A 17,946-nucleotide genomic window follows, 5' to 3' on the forward strand; every position below is an offset into this window, starting at 1 on the left:
CATGAGTTTCTTTCCATAACAGGCTTGGTTTGGTTCTTTACAAACTGGCAGCTCTATACTCATAAGTATTTTTACAAAGTTTAAAGGCATTTCTGAGTGCCGCTGATGCGGTGGCATCAGCTGTATCTGTGCACGGGACAGACACCGCTCCAGCTCCGAGGCTGCAGGTCGAGAGCTGCACGAACTGCTACAAATGTGCACAAACGGCATCTGTCCCAGGCAGGCGCTTTTCACATCCTTTGCCATCAATAAACAGTGAATTCAAGTGAGTAATTTTAAATCTTTGCGTAAGTAACAAAGTTAACTTGTTAATGTCCAGTCTCTAAGTGCTATTTGTTTAATACTTAGACAGCATTACATGCACGGAGCTCCGAGACAGCCTAAGTGACCCGACTCATGACTACAGACCCCTACACATTACAATTCACATGTTCTCCCTGAGTAATTAGATTACTTCAGGGTTTTCTGTTGGTTACAGCAACACTGAACTTCAGTAACATCTATGGTTAGAAGTCACAGGAGTCAAATAAAGGTTGACCTCTTATAAGAATTCTTGCCTATTCTTTTTTAGCTTGTGTAATTTTAGTAAGTGAAATTTAATCTGTGATTCCTATTCATATTCATTCTGATAGCTCAGAACAGCTTGCACAGCAATGCTATCTTTATTTGTGCATTGGCTTGCATACCAACTAGCACAGCGAAAGCTCCTTTCACCTCTGTTCTTTCAAACACATCTACCACCACACTCAAACTGACCTGTCAAATCACACAACCTAGCAGAACTTAGCTCATCAAACAAAAATCATTTTTCAGGTACTGTCACATTCTCAATTCTTCACAATCCAGGTGCCACAACTTCATCTACAATTTTATTGCAAAACATTAATCAATGGATTTCTTACCTCATCATTGATGACCTCAGATTGTTCTTCCTCTTCTTCCTCCTCCAGATCCAGGTCATTTTGCCTCAGGTATGCTTGCAGTGGAACACAATGTTTCTTCTTAAAAGCTAAAAAGTCCATCATATTCCCCTGAAGATGTTGCAGGAAAAACAATTCAATCAAACATTCCTTAAAAGTTTCCTTGAGAATTTCCATCTGCTTGTGGTGATGATCCAAACACTGTTTTCTCATTTGGGCAGTCTCTTGGTTGGCAGGAGGAATCTCCTCCAATTTTTTAGGTTGTTTTTTCACTGCTGTATTAACTGTAGGAGTAAGAGGAAGACCTGACAGCCCCTGTGGTACCGTGGCCCGTGAAGGACTTGTGGGAGGAGGTGGTGATGTCATTCCAAATGCACTAGGTCCTCCAACTCCTGCTATCAATCCACCAGAAGTCCTGTCATATCCAATGGGTCTACCCAGCTGCTGGCCTTGAAGCACTTGCTGCTGCTGTTGCATCAGTTGCCCTTGGATAATATTGCTGATTTGGGGTGGCAAGCTGGTAGTCGTGATATGGCCCGGGCTAGTCAAAGATTGCATATTTGCTCCGCTAGCTACAGGACTCTGAGGACCAAGATGATGAATGGTGCCACCAGACTGCGAATGAGGCTGTGAAAGCCTGCGTTCCCTTACCGTACCAGCTGTCCCAGAAGATGGAAGCTGCACTTGCGCTGCAGCTCCTTGAGCAATCTGGGCAATTCCCGGTCCTTCTTGATAAACAAAGTGGCCACCATTTGAAGGACTCAAGCTGATTTGTCTCACGAGCACACTAGCATCTACAAACCCTCTCGTAGGGCTCTGGCTGCACATTCCCAAGCCAGGGCCCGGAGTGCCGGCCCGAACGTTTGGTAACGTTTGCACGGGCACAGGGTTAGGCTGTGTGGGGCTTTGAGACTGGACCTGTTGAGGCAGCGGTGATGTAACTTGAATATACGATGGGGATCCATGTTCAAACCGCCTCTGCTGAGGACTGAACTGGAAACTCGGAGATGTTGGGTTTGGAATTGGCAGTGGGGTAAGCGTTATCTGCTGGTTTCCTGAAGCCACCGGTCCAACATTCTGCAGCGTGATGTTCACATTCTGCCCAGCCACTGGACTCCGGCTCATGATAAACTGCTGTATTTGGTAACTGGGGGACTGGGGTGCGGATGGACTTGCAGAAGGTGCGAAAGAAGCTGCAGGTGACTGGGGTAAATTTGCCTGTTGCTCTTCTCCCTCACTGCCCGTGAAGGATCTGGACCTCTGGAGCTGGCGCTGGGCATTCTGAGGACCATTACCATGGTGCATTCTCACTGTTCTAGGGTTTTTACAGTACGCTCTAAAGAAACACACAAAACCAGAAATTCAGGGAAGTTAAACATATGTCCGTAACTGAAATTATTTAGTTACGATTCCAAAGACTACCTTATAGTAAGAACTACACTACACAGGTTATCCTGACTTTGCAGTTACTTACAACGTTCTACACCAGCAGCCTGAAATCCTCCTCATCACAAAAGCTCACTTGAACCCCTCAGACATCTCCCAAGCTAACAAAGTGCTGCTGAATAGTTTACAAATGACATGTTCCTCTTCGCTAGCTAGAATGATTTCAAATAATTAAAAAAAAAAAAGTTTGTCCCTTTCTGTAGAACTTCAAGAATCAATTCTCCAAGATCAGAAGTATCTACTCTATTTTTTTCATTATTCAAAATGTTTCAGTGCTTTTAATGCTTAGTATGATGCTCTCAAAAACACAACAGTTGCTTAAAATGTACTGTAGGTTTTTTCAACAATAACTAAAAAGATGGTAATAATGGACATGGACTATTCAACGTTATGGTTTAGCTACCAAAGAAAAAACGTATCATGAAAAATCCCACTACCAAGTTATCTAGATGTTCAAAAAAGTATTGTACCTGACACTTAACTCTGTCTTTTGTTCAGATCACCAACCCCTTAAAGAGATGAGAATTAAACCAAATCTGCATTTAATTTAAAATGCTGGTTATTGAGCAAGGCTACTCCAGAAATCCCAAAACACTCTGGTTTTGTATTTCAATCATTGATAAAAACTAAATTCCACTGACAGGTAGATTCAGTGCCAGGTGTCATACAGCAGTAGGAGGAAAAGAAAAATGAAAACTGGTGGGTTGGGTTTTGTTTTGTTTTGTTTCAAAAACTCTCTCATACTTTCAAAGCAACAGTTTCTGTTTTGGTGTTTCAGGACGAACGCACAAGTACACGTCTCTGCTCCCAACTCGAGTTGGTTACAAGTGGCAGCAGCACAACACGGCAGCGCTGCTGCAAAGGACGGAGCTGCAGCGGCTGCCGCTCGGGCGGGATCCCGCTCCCCGGGGCAGGGAGCCCGCTCCCCGGGGCAGGGAGCCCGCTCCCCGGGGCAGGGAGCCCGCTCCCCGGGGCAGGGAGCCCGCTCCCCGGGGCAGGGCCACCTGCAGCAGCTGCTCCAGCCCTGGGGACCGCGATCCCGAGCGGGATCAGCGCTGTCACCCCTGCGGCTCCGAGCAGCTCCGGAGCTCAAACCTGGGGGAGAATCCTCAGCAGAGTGGGAAGGGAAAAGAACGCTCTGCTCCTTACAGGCACCTTTTCCAAAAGAACTAATAATATTTAATAATACTTCGTGGTATTGTGACTCTTTCGTAGCGCTGAAATCAAATAATTAAGATTCAAGTGATATCACTTATCGCCAGTAAAAAGGTCTTATTGTTTTAATTACCTATACCACACTAACATTTACGGCCCAAGTGAAAACACCTAATTAATGACACGCTGATAAGGAGCGTCACGAAGGCGCAGCCGCTGCCCGCCCGGGAGCAGCGATCGCCTTTTGTGTGCGAACCCAACCGAGCCGAGGGCCCGCACGGCGGCCCGGCCCGGCCAGGCGCACCCCGCGGGCTGGCCGGCGCTCCCCCGCCGCGGCCCCAGGGGCAGTGCCCCGGGAAGCGCCGCCGCTCCCCCGCGGCGGGACGCGGCCGGCCCTGCCCGCCCCCCGCCCAGCGCGGGGAAGGCCCGTTCCTCCGCGGCCGCCTCCGCCGCCAGGACCGCTGCCACCGGGCCTCGGGCCCGCGGCCTGCGGGGCTGGCGAGACGGGACGGCGGGTCGGAGCGGGGCCCCGCGACCCCCGAGCCCGGCGGGCCCCACTTACCGCGGGCGCCGGGGCCGGAGTTTCCATTCGCTCCTCACAGGAAGCGGGGGCGGGGGGCGGCCGGAGCGGCGGCGCTACCAGCGCCGGCAGGAGACAAACCGCGCCTCCCGCACCGCGCATGCGCCGCCCCCGCCGGCCGCTGCGCGAGCTGCGCCTGCGCCCTGCGCCTGCGCGGTGCGTCCCGCTGAGCGCGGGCTGCGGAGGCGGGAACGGGGCGCGTCCTGTCGCTCGGTCGTGTGTCGCGACAGGGACCTCGGGCACAGGACGGACAGCAGCCAGACGCGGGGACAGGACGGGAAATTAACTTTTATTGTAGCGTATAGTACACGGAGGGAGAGTAACAGCCATTCAAAGAGTGGTTTCTGTCAGTACCGGCAATCCTCTTCAGGATTCAGTGTAAAAACGTGCAAAGAAAACCTTCCCCCTCCCAGGATGCACTAGACACTGCTTACCTGGAGCACGGGCAATAAAATAATAATAATTTTAAAAGTAACCTGCTGCGACTTTTGATTACAAAAAATACCACCCAAAACCTGGGGAATAGTTCAGCAGTAAGGAAAATACAGCTTCGACCTGCTGAATTATTTGGTTCTCACACAGCAGAGATTGCACTGCTGTGAACATCAGCTGCGGGAGGTTTCACGCACACCAAATCCAGGCTGGGTTTAGTTTATTTTTCCTACAGTTTGCCGTCAGGATAACGTGGATCTCGCCTCTGCCAAAGAAGGCGCCGTGCTCTGACCACCAGGTGGAACATCCTGTGCCTAGCATTAAATTTTAGATGAATATCGGTTGCTAGCTGAAAGCATAGAGGTAAAACTAAAAATAAGTGTCAGAGTGTAGAAATATGACAGTGTTTAAAGTTCTACATAACTAAAATTAATCACACAGAAACCTGTCTGAGGAACTTCTCTTTCTAGCCATGGCATCCCAGGGCTCCTCTGCCACGTTATTGCCGTTCTGCCGCTCATCTAAAACCAGGTACTCCCACTGGACTTCCAGGAATGCTTCATAGTCTTTAAAGAATTGCTTGCAGGAGACAACACAGACGTTAAAGTTGTTGAGGTCTGTCCATTCCTGCGACATAAACCCAAAACAATCCCAAAGGGTTTTCTGATGGATTTCAGAGCAAAGATTATTGTTTTCTGGGATTAAAATAGATAATCTTGCACTTTACCCCAGTGCAGTTCTTCAAAGCTTTCAAAATCCCCAAAGGGAAGACAATGCTCTATTTAGCTCTATGGTTGTGATGTCCAAAACATTATATAAAATATCTTTAACAGAAACTGGTTATTTTAAAGAAAAGAAACCTTTACCCAGCAAACACAGCAGACCAACTCAGAACGGGCAGCCAGGCGTTGCTGGTCCTCAAAGCAGATTTTATTAGTAAGTATCTGACTCAGCGTCCATGAAATGAGGAGACACCTTCGTTCTTCCAGGACGGCACCTCACGGGAGAGCAGAGACCCGGCTGTGGTATCACCGTATTGAAGTTCAGAACCACAGTGGCGTAAGGGCGACTCCAGCTGGTATTTCCTGTGTAATACTTATGGTACCCGGCACATGTGCAGATAAACAGCGCTCCATAATACCCGTCTTCTATTGAAAAGGTCTTGTGAATTCCCAGTATACAGAAGAATTTTCAAGGTAGGACACCAGCATTTCAGTTCAATCTCCCACTTCAGCACGTTAAAGTTTTGTGAAACAACAAGAATAGGACCCCAGTTACCTATAGAGAGAAAAGGTACAAAATTACTGGAAATCATTGCATACCAGTTCAGGACTTACAGGAAAAGGTGATTGTGTATATACAAACAACATACACATGCATTAACACTCAATGAAAGGATCGTATTCTATAAAATTAATTACAGGTACATTTCTTTAAAGCATTAATTAGTAAAAGGATTATTTTTTCTTATTGAACACACCTTCATTAATGAACTGTTAAAAACAGAGATATACAAAATAAAGATCTACAATATTTCCTACTGTCAGTACATGCCAGGTGTGCAAAAAAAGCAACAACTTGCACTGCTTTTCCGAGTCCGGCTCCATCAGGCAGAACGCCATCGGGATTCACCCCGTGGAGCTTGGCCAGCCGCTCCAGCCCAGCCCTCTGGTGCTCCCTCGGGGAGCCGCGGAGTAAAGCCGGAGCAGCTGTGGTTGCTGCGGTGGTTTGAGCGCTGCCGCCGGGTAATGACTCTCGCAGCAGCAGCAGCATCTGCCAAACCCTCCGCGTGTTTCCCTGCGGTAGAAGTGAGATCTGGGAGCAACACATCCTTCCGACGGCTCTCGTTCTTACGCAAAGGGTCAGTTATTGCTGCACGAAATAATAAAACTCTTTCCCGCCTGAACTGACCCACGGCCGCAGAGCATCGCCCGCTGCGGGCGGCTCGGGCTGAGCCCGCTCCTCCCGCGGGGCTGCGGCTCCGGGCGGCACAGGGAGCGTCACTCCGCGCCCTCCATCTTCCGTGACAGAGGAAAGATCGGCTGTAATGCCCCAGAGCGGCACCCGCTGTGGAACCTCCCGCGGAGCGGGTGAGACTCGAACCCGCGACCTACCGGGACACCCCAGTGCCCCATTCTCGGCCCCGTCCCCGAGCGCTACCATTCCCCTCTCAACCTGGGGGGCACCTCCCACCCGCCGGTGCCACCCGCAGGGCGGGGGTGCGGTGCCGGGCACAGCGCATGCGCAGAGCCCGAACGGCGCCGGGCGGACCGGCAGCTCCGCAATTAGCGGCGGGTAATCGCAATGCCATTAAAACGCGGCGCTTCCCTCGGGCGGCTCGCACAGCAGCCCCGGACACCGGCGGGGACAGCCGCACGGCCCGCCCTCGTGCTTCTTCCCATTGCACAGCTTAGCGCCGCACCTTTCCAAAGAGCCCGTTTTAGAATTTAAACCACGTCTGTACTTCTCGGGGTTTTTTATTCAGCTCCCGCAATGAAACAGGAGCTGAAATACCAAATTAATAATCCCCATGAAATAAAACACCACGCGCAGCAAGAGGTAAGAAATACCCTCTTTTTATTATTGTTTTCTTCAAAGGCTATAAATAGAAATTCTCACTGATTTCAACTGAGATACACATCAGTTTTGCAGCCTTTATTATAAGCAAATAAAGGTAGAAAGATGGAGCTCTGGATAGAAGACTAATGCAGACAAGGTCAATAGTGTGAACCAACGAGGGATATAAATGAAGATGTGGGTAGAATCCCTCCCCAGGGCACTTTTACACATTTGCTCTGATAAAATACAGCAAGGCCTTCATAATAAAAAGCTCTAATTAAAACCCTGATAAAATAAACAAGCAAATCTCTTTTTATGGGACAGCTGCACTCTGGCAAAAAAACCAGCAACACGGGCAGGACGACACCTCCCAGGTGAAGGTCCAGGCTTAAATATCTGGTTCAGTCCGTGGTCCGAAGTCAAGGCCTCTCACTGAGTACAGGAATCGTTTCTTTCACACTTGCGAAGCTTTAGAAGAAAACACAGAAAATTTGTCCCAATACCAAAAGAACTGACAGCAGTCGGCACCGTGAGCTCCTAACCCAGGGATGTTCTTCCACGGGAAAGTCACGGGTGACGTGGAATATCAAACCTCAGTGGTGTTTAGAGATCAGGGTAAGTAAAGGTAGAGAAAATGTAAAAAACAAAACAAAAACACAAACCCAAAAGTTAATGGAGTCATAATTTCATAACCAAAGAGTATATTAAAATGATTTGCCCCATCTTTAGGTATAGATTATACATATTTAAAATACTATTTTCCAGGTAAACATAAAATAAAAACACTATTCAAATAGCAATTAAGACATCCTGCATTCCAAGATCCTAAGATTCTTTTAGAAAGCTTCTTTCTTGTTATTTTCAAGTGCACCAGTCAGGTGAATCAGTGGTATAAAAAGCCTCTTTTCCTTTTTCCTACAGCGCTGTTTCCCACCCAGGTTCTCCTGGGCAGCCGGTCCTGGTTCCGCAAGGACACGACCCCGCAGGGCTGGATCTGGGGTTCGCAAAGGCCACTTTTTGCAGGTGAAGGGAACTGGGAGCAGCAAGGGCCCCGTGTCCAGCCCCTGACGGCTCAGTCAGAATCGTCACCACAGCCGTCGCTGCCTTCCAGATCGCTGCTGTTCTGGGGAGTAAAATCAAAAACGCTTTGTCAGTGTCTCATTTACACCCAGAGACCGACCTACGTCAAAAACAGGGACTTCAAACTTCTCCAGAAGTTAAGGAAAGGGGGTTAGATCCCAGCTTCATATCTTAGATCCATCTATCATAACAAACTTCTATGATGGTAAATGACACTTCTTGTAGCAAAGAAAGGGTGCATTGGATTACACTCAGCAGCAGAAGAAATCTCATTTATATTTACAGCAGCATGATTACAACCTACAGCACGCTGGAAACCTAAAAAGCGGGATAAGAGCATGAAATGCTGATGTTTAAAATAAATGCAGGTGTGACAAGTTAACAAGTCCTTTTTTATGCAAGTCCCTCAAAAGCCAAGTTCATTACATTGTCTAAAGCCCTCTCTGAGGATTTTTTTTTGTCTGCACAGAGGATTTATGTCCAAACTGTGTTAGACATATGAAGGGCTCACTAGCGCCTGTTTAAAATTGAAGCCAGTTTTGTACAGAGTAGTATTAGGGAAATACCACAAATGTCAGTAACTTCTGAGGAAGCTGAAGTCTGAAGTCGACAGGCTGCGACTAATTTGGGGAGGTTTATGCCATTTTTGAAGCACGTATTTTGACTGCTCTGACAGGCATCAAAGGATTCGATGAAGAAAGGTTAACACAATATACCTGTAGTGACTCCTTTTTTTGCCTCACCATACAAACTCCCAAATCCCATGAATTTAACACGGACAATTTAACGTCCCGCTACAAAACACATTGTGAGAGGCAGCTGCCCTCCTACCAGGCAGCGCAGCCCGTGAAGCGCAGAGAGCCTGCACGCTCCCAGAGGAGCCCTCGCATCACCCCTGTTCACCCTGCTCCAGACAGCCCGTCCTAACTGCAACAGCACAACTGCATCGGGCCGAGTTTATCTGAAGCCCGCAGAGCCTCCCGCAGCGGCGAGCAGCGGTTCCGCCAGCACGGCCAGCAAGAGCCGGAGCCAGTAAGGACCACGGGGTCTCTTTGGGTCCATTTAACCAAACTAATGTGGCATTTGTCATCATCTCCTGTCACAAGTGTCCTCATACAGCACCAGACTTCAGAGAAACGATGACGCCAAGTACAAAAACAAGCCTGAGAAATTGCTGGTACCTTGTACTATTTAACGAGGCTGTAAGTTGTATATGTTGAAACTCTCATTTGATACAATAATGGTTTCAAAAGTTACCTTTGAATTTTTGTGGTCAGCGTGCACCCCAACAACAGAAGAGTTGAAGTCATGGATGGGGAGGGTGTTGAGCCAGTTCACCATGGATTTCTCCTCCCGTTCTGTGTTGATAATGGTAGGATAGATGTACTGCTCTTTGAAAACAGCAATCTTCTCCTCCTCCTCCGTCCACTCCAGCGGCTCGTGCAGCCCATCGTTTCCAAAACGCCGGTTGTATTTTTCAAAGTGCACTCTTTCCAACACCAGCCCAAGTCCCGGAGCTTTGGGGACATCTACCTTCTCCTCTCCCCAGCTGCGCTCCATGATAGACTCGCCAGCATAACCTTTGACAATAGCTATCACTAGCCCGATCATCTTCCTTATCTGGTGCATCATGAAACTCTGGCCTTTCACTTTGATCACGGCAAATTCCATGTTTTCCCTCACGAAGGGCTCTCCACAGTACATCTCCATGATGTACCGCTTGGCACTGGGGTCCCTGGGTCCCTTCTGAGACGTGAAGTTGTGGAAGTTGTGAGTTCCTTTGTAGCACGCAAGCAGTTTATTGACTTTGTCGAGGGTCTCTCTGTCCAGCCGATAAACCTCTTCTTGCACATCATGGTCCTTATGGGCAAAGGCAAATGTTGGCAGCATGTAGGAGTAGGTTCTGGCGTCACATTTGTTCTTGGAGTTGAATCCCCCAGTGACTCTCTTCAGACCTTGTTTGGAAAGGGACATTAGGTTTTTGAATCAGTAGGTTACAGCCTGTTGTGATCTCACTCATACCAACAAGAATACTTTCAAAATAAAACGCATTCAAAAGATAGAAAGATTTATTTTATCGGACCCTAATTTCAAACTAATGGAAACATATGGATTCGTCTTAAAACTAAACCACGTATGAGTAAACTTATAATGTTAAGGGAGAGACCTTCTACTTGAGAAAGCTTCTCTGAAAACGTTTTCCCTGCCCATTTCAGCATCCTTACCCAGAATTCTGATGTGAGAAGGAAGATGGTTATTGATCTTTTCTAAGATGTCATCTATTAGCCTGACCTTTAGCGACACAATCTGTCCAGCTGCAGACACACCCTATAAAAACCACAAACACACACACACAGAATTATGTACTTTGGAAGCTTTGGGACAGCACTTGCAGAATTGAAACAGCTGAAAAATGAAGTTCAGTCCTTTTTGTCACTGGTCATTCAAGCTGAAGTGAGGGGAAGGCGAGGCCACAGGCAGAAATTCAAGAGGACTCCTGGCAGCCCTGCTGGTGCTGCCCCACAGCACCTGAGCAATCCCAGGCAGCAGAACACTGCATCTCCTCCTCTGACATCTCACTGTATTTGCTATTAAGTAAAGCACCGACTGAAAAGAAATTACTTATATATATAATATATATAATCAGCCATTGGCTCCAGTTCAGACTCAGAACCCCACTGTGGGAGGCTTGAGAGCAACAGATGCAGTTAAACTCTCGAGCTCCACATCAGCCAGGCAGCAACAAGGAGGAGTAGGTGCGGGCTGGGAGGCTGGAGTAGATGAATGTGACAGAAAAACAAACAGAAGGTTTAGGTACGAAGCACCAGCTTCACAAACACCACCTAATCATCATCCTGTGCTTTCTCAATATTTGCTTGTGCTTAAGTTTAGTGCAGATGAAGGGAGAAGTTCCAAACAACATTCACTGCCACCAGCATTTGCTGTTGGATCTCCCTCTAGACAATGCTTTACCAGTCGATCCCAGTAGCACTGGCAGGGGTACAGCAGAGTTTTGAGAGCACAGGCCCTGACCAATGTACCTTGTCTGTTCGAGCACAGCGCTGGAAAGACATTTTCTTCATATCTTCCCCGTGGTTTTCTGGGATGCAGCCTGACTGAACAAGGGCAGACACTAGGTCGTCTTCAATTGTCTTGAACTGCGAAGATCCCATGTTTCTCTAAAAGAGGATATATAGTAAAAGTAAGAAGGGGATCATGAGGCAGCGGTTCAGCTTCTGACAGCACTGCAGTGCCCGTCTCCTCAAGAGCCTTGTCTGCAGCACGGCCTCTGGGAGATCTGCTGGCACACTGTACTACAGCAGACTCACCAGGATCACCCGATATACGAGATGCACCACCGAGGTGTTTTATCCCAGTTACCACCAAGCCATTTGAATCCAGCCACGCACTGTCCCTCCCCAGCTTTCCAAGCTGCAGCTGCTTCCCTGCTCAGTCACTGCAACTACACGTATAAGCTTAAGACTTCAAAAAAAAAGCAGGACGCATCGTTTTGCCCAAGCGCACACCTGCATCCCGTGGTAGCCCTTCCCCGAATACGCCATCAGCAACACGATCTTCCTTTTGGGCGACTTTTTACTCTGCTCCTCGGCATCTTCCTCGCCCGTGTCTCCCTTCAGCCTCTTGTTGTGATGCCCGTTTTCCTCCGGCCTCTCCGCCGCGCTGCTGCCGCTCAGCCTCTTGGTCCGGCCGCCAACCGCCGCGCTGGGGCGCTGGGACATGGTGCGACCCTGCGGGACGGCAGAGCGGGCGGGGCTGAGCGGGGCCGCGGGCTCCTCCCGGAGCGGCGGCGGGGGCGCGGGCGGCGCGGGCCAGGAGCGCCTGGGTCACCCCCGGAGCCGCCGCCGCGTACCGAGCAGACGCTGTGCGGAGCCGCGGGGAGGAGAGGCCGAGTCAGGGCGGCTGCCCCGCGGCCCGCCCGGCGCCAGGTCCCGCCGCTCGCCGGGCTCGCCGGGCCGCACGGGCCGCACGGGCCGCGGCTCAGAGCGCGCAGCCCCCACCGCAGCAGCAGCATCGACCCGAGCGCGGCCGCCGCCCCCGCAGCCCGGTCCGGTCCCGGTCCCGCCGCCCCTCAGCCCGGTCCGGTCCGGTCCCGCCGCCCCCTCAGCCCGGTCCGGTCCGGTCCCGGTCCCGCCTCAGCTCCCGCCGCCGCCCCGGCCCGGTCCCGCCGCCACTCACGCGGGCGCTGCCGAATGACGTCACCGCGGCGCCGGAGAGTCACGTGCGCCCTACGGCAGCCGCGGAGGGACCAGCGCGGGACAGCGCGCTCGTCGCACGGCGGGTGCGCGGGCGGCGCCGCGGCCGGGCCGGGAACGCGGGAGCGGCCGCGTTTGGGAGCGGACCAGCTGAGCATCCCCGCTGGACCAGCTCGGCAGCCCCGCTGGACCAGCTCAGCATCCCCGCTGGACCAGCTCGGCAGCCCCGCTGGACCAGCTCGGCAGCCCCGCTGGACCAGCTCAGCATCCCCGCTGGACCAGCTCGGCAGCCCCGCTGGACCAGCTCGGCAGCCCCGCTGGACCAGCTCGGCAGCCCCGCTGGACCAGCTCGGCAGCCCCGCTGGACCAGCTCAGCAGCCCCGCTGGACCAGCTCAGCAGCCCCGCTGGACCAGCTCAGCATCCCCGCTGGACCAGCTCAGCAGCCCCGCTGGACCAGCTCAGCAGCCCCGCTGGACCGTCTGCCCCACTCAGACCTTCTGCACCGCTCCGTTGCAAGAGAAAGGGCTGGTGGAACCAAACATGTTAAATACCGCACTGGCTGGAATTATAAAGTACTGAAAACAGGCCGCTAACAATTTCAAATAAACTTTATTTTCTTAAATCGGTGATGTACAATTTAAAGCCAAAAAAAAGTCACACAAAACACAAATAAAAAATGTTGACAAAGTATCAAGCATTACCTCATAAAGAACATCATCATACACTCTCACAAACCTGAAGGTACGTGTTTATTAGACTGAGGTTTCTTGAAATCTATTACAGACGCTAGACACAAACGCTGCAACGGGAACGGGGCCATGCCGCCAGCAGGTGGACGGCGCTGCACTGCGCTGCGCTGCACGGCGCTGCACGGCGCTGCGCTGCACTGCGCTGCACTGCGCTGCACGGCGCTGCACTGCACTGCGCTGCACAGCGCTGCACGGCGCTGCGCTGCGCTGCACTATGCTGCACTGCGCTGCACTGCGCTGCACGGCGCTGGCAACCTCAGCCCTGCTTGCGGTTGGTTTTTGGGGTCATTTTTTTCCTTTTTTTTTTTTGTTTTTTTGCATACCTTATTGTCTACAAAGCAATAAATATTTTTCACAAAAAAAAAGTTGGATTCACGCTACATGCAATTAGATAAAAAATGAAAGTCACCAAAGTGATGGCAAAATGAGTCACCTGGCTGATTGCTTCCCCTCCTTTTTTTTTGTCTGTATGGGGTTTTTTACTTTTTTCTTATTTTTTTTTTTATTTTATTTTTATAATTCAAGCACAGTGGCTAAGTTTCAAGTATTGAGAGAAAACACACATATACGTTTGTGTTCGCGTGTGTATCTGTACACGTACACACACATATTCTTGTACGTATATACACAAACATACATCGGTTGCAGGTCTGTAAACCAAAACTTTTTGGAGCAATATATACCTGTATACATCGAATATGAACAGTTTTGGTACATTCAAGTAACAAAGCCCAGCGGGGAGGTGGGTGCCGAGCCGTCCCCCCCGCACGCCGGGGGCCCCGCGCTGGAGCCCTCGGCCGTGGGGCAGGAGGGACCCACAGGTTTGGGGGGAGCAGCAGCGGCCGTGCTGCAGAGCCAAAGTTAGTCCTGGCTTAGCGCACAGCAGCGGTCGTGCTGCAGAGTCAGAGTTAGTCCTGGCTTAGCGCGCAGCAGCGGCCGTGCTGCGGAGTTAGTCCTGGCTGAGCGCGTTCCTGCCACCTCTCCTGTGCAGAGCCGCTCACCCTTTGGGAAGCGCTCCGAGCCTCCTCGGCACCTCTGGCCACACGCTGGGGGGTGAATGGTTGGTTTTGTCTTTTTTAAATGTTTTAACTTTAATTTCTCCAGCAGCACAACCAGGCGCAGGAGCCGCAGGGGCCACAGGAGCCGCAGGGGCCGCAGCCCGTTACCCAGCATTTGTGAAGCTACACTTGAACTCCCCTGGTTGTGGCAATGGGAAATAGTTTTAGATTTCTTTACTGGCATTTCTGCTCTGGGACCAGAAACACCCACATTGCCCAAGCTGCTGCCACCTCCAAGGTCAATTAACTTGCTCCTGAAACCACTGAATGTGCCAATAACAAGAGATAACAAGCAATGAGGACTTAACCACCGCGTGCAAAGTATTTTTAGATCCCAAAAACAAAGCCTGAGGTTCCGAGTTGCTTTCAAAGATCCTTTTCTGCCCAGCGCTAACGAAATACTGCGACGACTCTGATAAATAGGACACACACCCGCGCACGCAGACGGACGGAACGGAGCCAGCTCTGCTCGCACGCAGCACCCGAGGCCTCAGCCACAGCTCCACTCGCACCCACAGTCTCACTTGGCCACAGAGTCTCCTCGAAAGAAATGCTGAACATACAACTGAACGCTACAAGATTTCTTTATAAAAAACAAAACGAAGCAGCAAATAAAACTTCTTAAAAAAAAAAAATGCATCTCCACTTGTAAGTGTGTGTAGGATCTTAACACCTGTTCTTGAGCTCTTAAAAAGCACGGAGCTTTATATCAACCATCCTTAAAAGAACATTTAAATAAAACCCTAAAGTTGTGGTGCTGCCAGACTGCAGGTCAGCTTTGCCCGCTGCGGGGAGGGCAGCACGGGCCCGGCGGTGCCTCGTGCCTCACACGCACAGGTACAGTACACTTAAATACATACAGTTACACACAAACCATATCAATACATATTCGCCCTTAGGAATACATATTAATATACGCACACACGTAGTGCAATGAAACAACCAGGAAGCAAGGAAAGGAATAAAAGGAACAGCATTCCTAACAGTCGTGATGTTCCTGGGTTGTTGTGTGATGCAAAGTCAACTTCTCCAAGTTCCCATAGTGTGTAAAGTGCTCCTTTGATTCACAAAGCTAGTGTTCAGGGTTGGGGGGGTCCAGGAAAGGGGTTCGGAGCCCAGAGGTGCCGGTGGGACAGCCGGGCGCTCCCTCGGGCCGCAGTGTGCGGACACCCGCGCCGCGCCGCCGGGGCTCCCGCGGTCCCGCCGAGCCCGGGGCCACCGGGGAACGGGTTCGTTTTGGCTTCTTGCAAAGACAGGAGCGTGACGCTTTCTGCCGTGCTCCCGCCTCCGTGCACAGTCTCTGCCCGCGCGCTCGCCCACCGGTCCCGCGGGAGACGCCCCGTCCCTCAGCAGCGCGTCCTCCGCCGCCGGGGCTGCCGGCGCCGGGAGCCGCTCCAGCAACGCTCGGGGAAAGGGAGCAGGTTCCCTCCTCGGTGTGAGGACTCCAAGGCATGAACGTGTGAGGAGGGAGAGGAGGGAGCCTGCGGCTGCCAGGAAGCTTGAGGACACCCGGCTCTCAGCTGGGTAGGGAAAAGTACACAAACTGGCCTTGATTTCTGCGCGACACCCTCCGACATGAACTGAAGCCAGCAGTTTCAGCACATCCATCGCCTGCAATGGACACAGCACTGGAATACCCTGTTCGTAAGCAAGAGGGATAGGCAGCAATCTTATCCTTCAAAGTGCTGGGAAGAAGCAGACTTTATCCTTCACTCTTTCCACATCGGCTGCGTCTCCATCCGGGGAAGCATCTGTGCTTGCCGCAGTCACACATCCCCGTGAAGGAATCCAAGTCTGTGGAACAACTTCCCAAATTGTCAGAATACAAAAGATGGAGCGGTGCCTCCTCCAGGCCTCCCACTGCCAGAACCGCTTCCCAGCACAGCAGCGGGAAACAAGGGGATCGGCCGGGGCGAGGGGCGTGAAGAACAAGGCGGGACTCAGGCGCAGAACCCCGAGAGCAGAGCTGACAGCCTGCGCTCGATGCACAGCTTACCTGGGAGACAGAACACACAACACAAGAAATCAACTTCTCCTTTCCCTGGCAATACAAAGGCTGCCAAAACACGCTAGGGATTGAAAAAGGAAAAAAGAAAAAGGCAGAACTTCATCAAATCTAAGCAGCCCTTTGAGAATCGTGAGCGCACACCAATTTCGAGCAGGTGAGGACCTGCAGACACCGTGCTGGGAAGGGACAGGTCCAAGGGCTGAATAACTGGAGGTACAACAGAAAAGCAGGAGGCAGCAGTTCTGACAGAGGTATCAAGATGTTATAAAGAACCACCATCCACTGGGGACAACTGATTCACTTCTGGTTATGGGAGCGGCCCCTGGCAGCGGGCAAGATGACTGCGGGTCTCCAGTGCCGTTTGTCACAGCTCACGCCTCAGAGACCCGGCGCAGCGCGGCCGGTGCCCGAGCCCCGGGCTCTCAACGCTCAGCGTTTGGGGGAATTCATTCCACTCTGCCATGTCCACCAAGATGCAGGCAAAGGAAAAAAAGGACGCTGGGTACTGCAATTTCTGATCCATGCAGCTGCAAAAACACATGTTCTAGCGGGAGAAAAAGAAGTCCTGGAACACTCACATTTATTGATGTTTTCTATGTCCCCCTGTTCGGTGATGATGTTCAGGAGCCCCTCCATCAGCAGCAGAGCCTTGTGGTACCTCTGTGCGCAGTCCTCTCTGTGGTGGAACATCTCATCCAGCGCTGCAGACTGTACCTGTGGAAAACAACCCCGTGCCAAGAGGTTACAGCCAGACCAGCTTCAGCTTTCCCAGTGCCCCTCAGCTGCACAAACGCCTCCCTCCCGCAGCCTTCAGAGCCAGCGCCAGGAGCAGAACACCAGCCGAGGCCACCAGCAGGAAGCATTAACGCCCAGCACCGCGCTGCGCTGTCCCTGCTCTGGGGTTATTACCATTTGCACAGCGTAGCTGAAGATGAGCTTCTCCGCGGTGATGCTGTTGATCCGATCCATGAGTTTCTGTTTGTCCAAGAAGAACCTCTGGAGCCTCATGTTGAGGCAGTGGCAGGACGATACGCTGGATTTATAAAGCTCATTCAGCTTCTTCACAACTAGAATAAAGGACAGAAACACTTCAGGTGCTGCTTCCAGTGCTCTCTGTGCCTCCCAGTCTCCACGCACAGGACCCCAAGTGAGCAACTTCAAGACACAGGGTTTATGTTAAAGACACAAGACCTGCAGGAAGGTACTTGCTGCACCAACAGGGTCTTTGTCCTCTCTGCCACCTCCTGCAGGTCTCAGCCCGCAGGTGACGCCCACCCGCAGGCCTGGCTCCCTGCGGCCAGGGCTGTTGTCCCCTCCCTCGGCTGCCAGGGCGCACCGTGCGCCAGCAGCGGCAGACGTGACGGACAGAAAGCTGCTGCCACTGCCGCTGACAACGTGCCATGAAGTACGTGACTTGCACGTGGGTGGGGACGAGCAGCACTGACTCAGCAATGGAATCTCTCTCTCGGGACACGGACGGCTGCGAAAGGGCTGCGAAAGGCCCCCGCCTGCCCCGAACCACAGCAGCTCGGACGGGAAGGTCACAGGGCAGAGAATCAGGAATAAAAGAGGATTCCAAGGAATTAAATAACAATCCAAACCAGCAAGCGACGCCACAGGCTTGAGTGTCCCCAGCTGCAGGGCACTATCCGCACCAACTGTGGTAACTGCTACGTGCGCGTTTGAAAATACCCGCGCTGCACAATTTGCTGCTAGGAGAAGCAAATTAACCCATTCCATGAAC

General features: G+C 51.4%; 3 protein-coding genes across 19 annotated transcripts in view; all 3 read right to left on the bottom strand.

The window, feature by feature from the left end:
* The window catches only part of EP400 (E1A binding protein p400), a 43,983-nt gene extending 39,850 nt beyond the window's left edge, over nt 1-4,133 (bottom strand). For all 6 annotated transcript variants that reach the window (XR_013922982.1, XM_080355419.1, XM_080355417.1 and 3 more), the window contains exons 1-2: nt 4,084-4,133; nt 903-2,256 (exon numbers count right to left, since the gene is read on the bottom strand). Coding sequence is in view for 5 of the 6 variants with exons in the window: in XM_080355419.1 (XP_080211545.1) it covers nt 903-2,225 (1,323 nt within the window). In the remaining variant the exon portion in view is untranslated. The remainder of the gene's footprint in view (nt 1-902; nt 2,257-4,083) is intronic.
* A 3,090-nt stretch (nt 4,134-7,223) lies between these two features.
* On the bottom strand, nt 7,224-12,313 carry PUS1 (pseudouridine synthase 1). The gene is made up of 6 exons (XM_080355273.1): nt 12,044-12,313; nt 11,700-11,921; nt 11,214-11,351; nt 10,398-10,500; nt 9,430-10,127; nt 7,224-8,215 (listed from the first exon to the last, which is right to left on the bottom strand). The coding sequence occupies exons 1-6, from the start codon at nt 12,203-12,205 to the stop codon at nt 8,165-8,167; spliced, it is 1,374 nt and encodes a 457-aa protein (XP_080211399.1). The 5' UTR covers nt 12,206-12,313; the 3' UTR covers nt 7,224-8,164.
* A 630-nt stretch (nt 12,314-12,943) lies between these two features.
* Nucleotides 12,944-17,946, bottom strand: part of ULK1 (unc-51 like autophagy activating kinase 1) — a 161,484-nt gene continuing 156,481 nt past the window's right edge. For 8 of the 12 annotated variants that reach the window (XM_080355136.1, XM_080355138.1, XM_080355140.1 and 5 more), the window contains 2 exons: nt 17,112-17,269; nt 16,200-16,916 (listed from right to left, as the gene is read on the bottom strand). In XM_080355136.1, the coding sequence (XP_080211262.1) occupies nt 16,632-16,916; nt 17,112-17,269 (443 nt within the window). In that variant the 3' untranslated portion in view covers nt 16,200-16,631. The other 4 variants (XM_080355137.1, XM_080355143.1, XM_080355142.1 and 1 more) reach the window with 2 other exon arrangements.

Source organism: Nesoenas mayeri (genome assembly GCF_963082525.1).
Source record: "Nesoenas mayeri genome assembly, chromosome: 17".
Taxonomy (NCBI): domain Eukaryota; kingdom Metazoa; phylum Chordata; class Aves; order Columbiformes; family Columbidae; genus Nesoenas; species Nesoenas mayeri.

Coding starts and splice junctions, on each gene's coding strand:
- PUS1 (XM_080355273.1), bottom strand. CDS start 12,205: ATGCTGCTGCTGCGGTGGGGGCTGCGCGCTCTGAGCCGCGGCCCGTGC. Junction 11,352..11,699: donor AGGGCTACCACGGGATGCAG/GTGTGCGCTTGG, acceptor ATCCTCTTTTAG/AGAAACATGGGATCTTCGCA. Junction 10,128..10,397: donor TTCTCACATCAGAATTCTGG/GTAAGGATGCTG, acceptor TTTCCAAACAAG/GTCTGAAGAGAGTCACTGGG.